This window comes from Lygodium microphyllum, chromosome 28 (assembly GCF_053477565.2).
Source record: "Lygodium microphyllum isolate KBCC chromosome 28, Lygodium_microphyllum_v1.1.10, whole genome shotgun sequence".
In the NCBI taxonomy this organism is placed as follows: Eukaryota; Viridiplantae; Streptophyta; class Polypodiopsida; order Schizaeales; family Lygodiaceae; genus Lygodium; species Lygodium microphyllum.
Window position 1 is genome coordinate 56335027 of NC_141162.1, and position 5724 is coordinate 56340750.

Sequence of the window (5724 nt, forward strand, 5' to 3'; positions counted from 1 at the left end):
TTTAGGGATGATCGCAAAGGTGTGGACGACAATGATATGGAACAAGAGCATCTCTACAACGCTTCATCGACACCGGTTTTTGAAGGGTGCACATTCTCTATTTTACGTGCTTCACTTGAACTGCTCAATATACAAACAGTTTATGGATGGAGCAATGCAAGTCTTGACGCATTATTGAAGTAAGCATTGTAACTTGCAAATTTGAGTTAGTGGTTTTTGGTTTACAGTATAGGGTTTAGGGTTATGGGCTAATTGATGATATTGGATGCAGGCTATTATCAAACATGCTTCCAAAGGGGAATAGACTACCCACCTCAAGAGACAAAGCGAGGCGCTATGTGACATCTCTTGGAGGATTGGATTATGATCGCATATATGCATGCGTCAATGATTGCATTCTCTTTCGTGGGACACATAAGGAGGCTCGACAGTGTCCCACTTGTGGTGAAGCAAGGTATAGAACAGATGTGAAGAGTTTTGATGTACCTCGTAAAGTCTTGCGACACTTTCCTATAATTCCTCGCATCAAACACATGTTCAAGTGCAAATCCATAGCAGAGCTCATGTCATGGCATTCCTCGCATCGATCGGATGATGGCATGTGGAGAATTCCTGCAGACACTCCTGCTTGGAAGCATATTGAAGATGAGTGGCCCAGCTTTAAATCAGAGCCCAGAAACTTGAGACTTGGCCTAGGTATGGATGGAGTGAATCCGTTTGGTTTCAAGAGCACCGCATACAGCGTGTGGCCGGTTGTGTTGGTGAATTACAACCTTCCACCATCAATGGCGATCAAGAAGGGACATCTTATGTTATCCCTTCTGATTCCAGGGAAACATAAAGTCAAGCATATGGATGTTTATCTTGAACCGTTGATTGATGAGTTGGAGGAACTATGGAGAGGTGTTGCGGTAGTGGACATTAGTAGGCCTCCCTCCTCTCGACACTTCGACTTAAAAGCAGTGTTGATGTGGACAATGCATGACTTTCCAGGATACAGCGATTGTTCTGGTAAGAATTCTAACTACCTCCCGACTCTAATACTACTAGCTATATCAATTATAACTATTGACTTTATTATTCTAACTTTTTTTTTATTTTAACAGGTTTGAGGACATCGGGTAAACATGCATGTCCTATATGTGGCCCTTCATTGGTACATGAGTATGCTGATGGTTTGTGTAAGACCATATTCGATAATCATCATCGATTTCTCCCATCAGATTACCCTAAATATGCTCCTAGTAAGAGGAACATTCATCCACAGACACTTCGTGCAAAAGATTGGAAGCGTATTTGGGAGTCTTCAAATGTTCTTCCTCCAGATGGCATGAACAGGTACATCTCCATTGTTTTCAATCTTGTTTTGTGTAGTCTCTAAAGTTGGAATAAAGATGACAGTCTGCAATCCCTTGTGTAGGTACTCCATTTTTTTCCGGCTACCATATTGGACCCATCTCAAGATCAACCATCTTCTTGATCCCATGCACATCTTCAAGAATGTGGAATCTAGTATTTGGGAACATGTTATTGGTAAAAGAGACAATGTTAGCGTACGGGAGGACTTGCAGGTCGCAGGACGTATGCGTCAAGCTTGGCCACGAGAGGAGGGTGGGCACGTTCGTCTTCCGCCTGCTCCCTGGATTATATCAAAGAAGGAGGAGAAGCAGGTAAAGCAAGCCATCACCACTTTGCGTACTCCCACTGGATGCATGAGATCGTTGAAGGGAGCGTTTACAACCACTAAGAAAAGAGGGGTTGAGCAACTACATGGGTTGAAGTCCCACGATTGGCACAAGATGCTCCAAGTAAGTGTTTTCCAATTATTGTAGGTTGAAATTAAATTTTGTAATGCCCTAACCCAAATATACATGTGCTCTTATGTGCGCAGTTCATACTACCTACTAGCATCGACCATTGTGCAGACAGGAGTTTGAAAAGATGTATTTATAAGATGGGCGAGCTTGTGAGGTATGTAAATCCCATGTAAGATCACCCTTCATTATACCTTGCAAAATGAATGTGCATGAGGTATAACGTACTGTGCATTTATTTTTCAGATATGTTAGTTCCAAAGCAATTGATCCAGCCACATTGGATGATGCGCGTGTTATGGCAGTGGAGGTGGTTTGTATGGTAGAGGAGACTTTTCCGCGAACCATTCTCACAAGTCAACTACATCTCATTGTGCATTTAGTGGATGAATTGCTTTATGTGGCACTGTGCATGCCCGTTGGATGTTCTTCCTAGAGCGCTTCATGAAGACCTTAAAAGACTTTGTGAGGCAAAGTGCAAGGCCCGAAGGAAGCATGGCTGAGGGTTGGTTGATACAAGAGTCTCTTGTATATATATCAGAATTTCTTGATCAGGTGGATAGCTCTTTGCCGCGACTATGGAGCAATGAAGAGGACTTGAGGATGACGTCTATTGTGCCTCAAGGAAAAGGACAGAGCAAAGTAATTGAGAGAACATTGATTGATGATCTTAATTTCACTTGCATCCTTAATAGTGATGTGATGAGCAGATGGGTTACAAGATACGAGGATGCAAAGACAAAAAGGCAAGCAGACAGAGCTCTCTTTCGGAGGCAACATGGCTCTCGTAAGGCGTACCCTAAGTATCTAGCAACACTTCCGAATGATATTCATGTTGATTGGTTGCATGAGGAAATGGAGAGAGCAGAGAGAGATGAGGGGCTGCATATCACGGCGGAAGAATGGGAGTATGCACGAGGATGCATGTTAAAGGTACATAGAACAAATGTAAATTTGCATTCTTTGTAAGTGATTGGCTTTTCATATTTATTCACATTAATTGCTTACATAGATATTGCTTATATTTTGGTCTAGTGCACTATGTTCAATGCTATATGGTGTGAAGGCAAGCATTTTCGAACACAAAGAATAGATGAAAAGAGGAATACACAAGATTGCGGTGTCATTAGTAGCTTTGAGGGAGCCAATGGAAAAATGGATGATTATTGTGGCACAATCCAAGACATATACAGACTTGACTTTCGCCGCTTCTTTGTGTATGTTTTGGATGTCAAATGGCAAATGAACGTGGTGGAAAAAGGGCCTAACGCAACGATAAAACGCCATGCAAGTGGCTATGTAACTATTGACTCTACAAAGTTTTGGCAAACAAAGAAAGATAGGCTCGTATTGCCACAACAATGTGAGCAGGTATGCATTTTTTTACAAATGTGTTTCATGTACATATATATCTAAGCTCGCGCACCCCTTGACTTTTGATATGCTAATTAATTAATGAATTATGTGTATTTGAGCAGGTTATCTATCTGCCAATGGTGCATGACAGTAAATGGTGGTATGTCATCCCTATTGCACCACGTTCCAAAGTAATGTATAATACATTCACTGATATGGAGCATATGGAGGATGTGGCAAGCCGCAAAGAAGATGATGTCGAACATGCCAATGTAGATGATCATGATAATGAGGATGAGCGTGCCATTTCTCATGATCATGAGGATGACCCTTCCATTGAGGATGATGGTGATGATGATGAGAATGATCAAGGCATCGGTACCATTATCAATGGGCAAAATAGCGATAGTAGAATAAATTTAATCGTAGCCTTACAAATTGATCAAATGGATATTGATGTTGATCGTTTGGCAAGGATGGATCTTATTGAAGATGAGATCGAACCCTAACCAATCCATCACTGTATTGTTCCAAATTCATGACATTTCTATTGTATACTTTGTCTTTCAATAACCATATGAAGATATATTTTTCAATATATTACGTTGTTGTAAGTGCATGTAGTGGGATTTTGTAATGGTTTGTAAACACTGCAATGCACAATGACATTTTTAAAACTTAATGGTTTTCTGTTTTGAAAAGAAATGGATTTCTGTAGTTAGGCTCTGTGTCGCGTGTAACAGAGCGTGTATTATGACAGACTTAACGTGCAAATACACGCGCCCTCACATGCAATTATACACGCGCCTGATACTGCTGTAACTATACACGACCATACACGCGCTCGTAACTTGGCGCATATACACGCGCTGTTACATGCATGTATACACGCGCCCGATATTGCTGTAAGTATAAACGACCATACACGCGCCCGTAACTTTTCGCGTGTAATGGACGCGTGTATGGCGGCATTGTGTTGTAGTGCTTTCTGGAGAGTTAATGAGTTATGGTTAGCTCTAGCTTTTTCTAACATTGTTTGACCTCAGTCCTGCTCAATTAGCAGCAGTCTGTGCAAGTCTTGTCTCAGAAGGCATCAAATTTCGCAATGATACAATAGTGAGTGACATCTACAAACCATCAAATGAAGTGCAACAATCAATTGGTGTATTGAGGGAAATAGTCATGATTTGAAGAGCTATTCTCAGTTTTCATACTGCTCATGAGAGGGTGGAACAGATTTGTCAACTGTTGCAATCACATATAGATGACAAATCTGTTCCACCCTGCATTTGAAATCTTGCTTCTCATAATCTTGGACTCTAATAAGAGCTTGTATACATGGCATGGGTCAATTGCATAGATCACATGTGGTTTGTTATGATGTTTCTCTATGCTTAGAGATAACTTGGCAGTAATACAAATGTTACTTAGCATCATATTTGTCTTGATTATTTGCTTCGATTGATCTTTTGTCTTGAAATTTCTCAAGAACCTCTGTGGTTGCGACTTTGCTTTCGAAAACCCTTCGACACCGGGCGCCCACTTGGTAGCATTTTTATGAGGAGGGACTCATCACGAAAGAGCAATATAATCGTGCCATGAGGATTCTACAACCAAAAGAGGTATGTTTTATTTTTTACATGAAAAGTATAGGTAACTCTAGTTTATTGTTTGTAATGGTATTTATATACCTTAATCCTTTCTGTAGGCGAACCCTGATGCAGTTGAGGATAGAGAAGGGGGGACTAGCAGTAGCAGTGGTGGCAGCGGTAGCGGCACAAACAGCGGTGGTGTTAGCCTGATGATGCCTCTTCTGAGGAGACGTAGAGGAGCCCCATGCATGTATGTCTCCCCTTGGCTTGTAGTTTTAATTTTTTATATGTATTACTTTCAGCTAGTGCTTGCGACCATGACCATGCTTGAGGTCACAAGCACTAGAACTCATCATGTAAAAACGTTTCATCTATATATATGAAATTTCATGTTCTACATACATTTTTTTGTTTTCAGTACAAAAATATTAGAAATAATCTTTCTCTGTTTTCCCTAAGCATACAATTTGATGTTGATGGGGGGAAAAAGAAACAGAGAGCAAGCCACATGCTCTTTGGTTTTTTTTTCATACCTCTATTTTGCACGTCTATCAGCGAGTCTAAATTGCAGGAAAAATGCGTGTCTATTCTCGTCAAAAACTTGCAGAGTAAACGCTTTTTTAGACGCGTAGTTACACGCGTGTATAGACGTATAATATGAATATATCTAATTTTTTATAAATATGAATATATATTTATAGAGCGCATCAATAGGCGCATCTATATGGGCGTGTAAGTTTCACTATAAGTGCCCTTTTAGACGCAAAATTTTAGACGCAGCAGTAGACGCGGTAATAAAGGCGCCCGACATTTTTTAACACAGTTCAAATATTGCGTCTACAAGCGCGTCTATGGAGCTTTTTTGTTGTAGTGTATTGATATGCTCATTCATCTCCATGTTCTTATACATCACTCAAGAATCAAATATTTTACTATTTTTCATTCTTTAACTAGAAAAGTAA

At 40.4% G+C, this 5724-nt stretch overlaps 1 protein-coding gene across 1 annotated transcript; it reads left to right on the forward strand.

Moving 5' to 3' along the window:
• Positions 1-284: 284 nt before the first annotated feature.
• On the forward strand, positions 285-1201 carry LOC148011473 (uncharacterized; the record flags this gene model as incomplete). Its single annotated transcript, XM_087670375.1, has 2 exons — positions 285-1011; positions 1107-1201. Coding segments are annotated over exons 1-2 (822 nt in total), but the record flags the coding sequence as incomplete, so codon positions are not given.
• Between the last annotated feature and the right edge of the window lie 4523 nt (positions 1202-5724).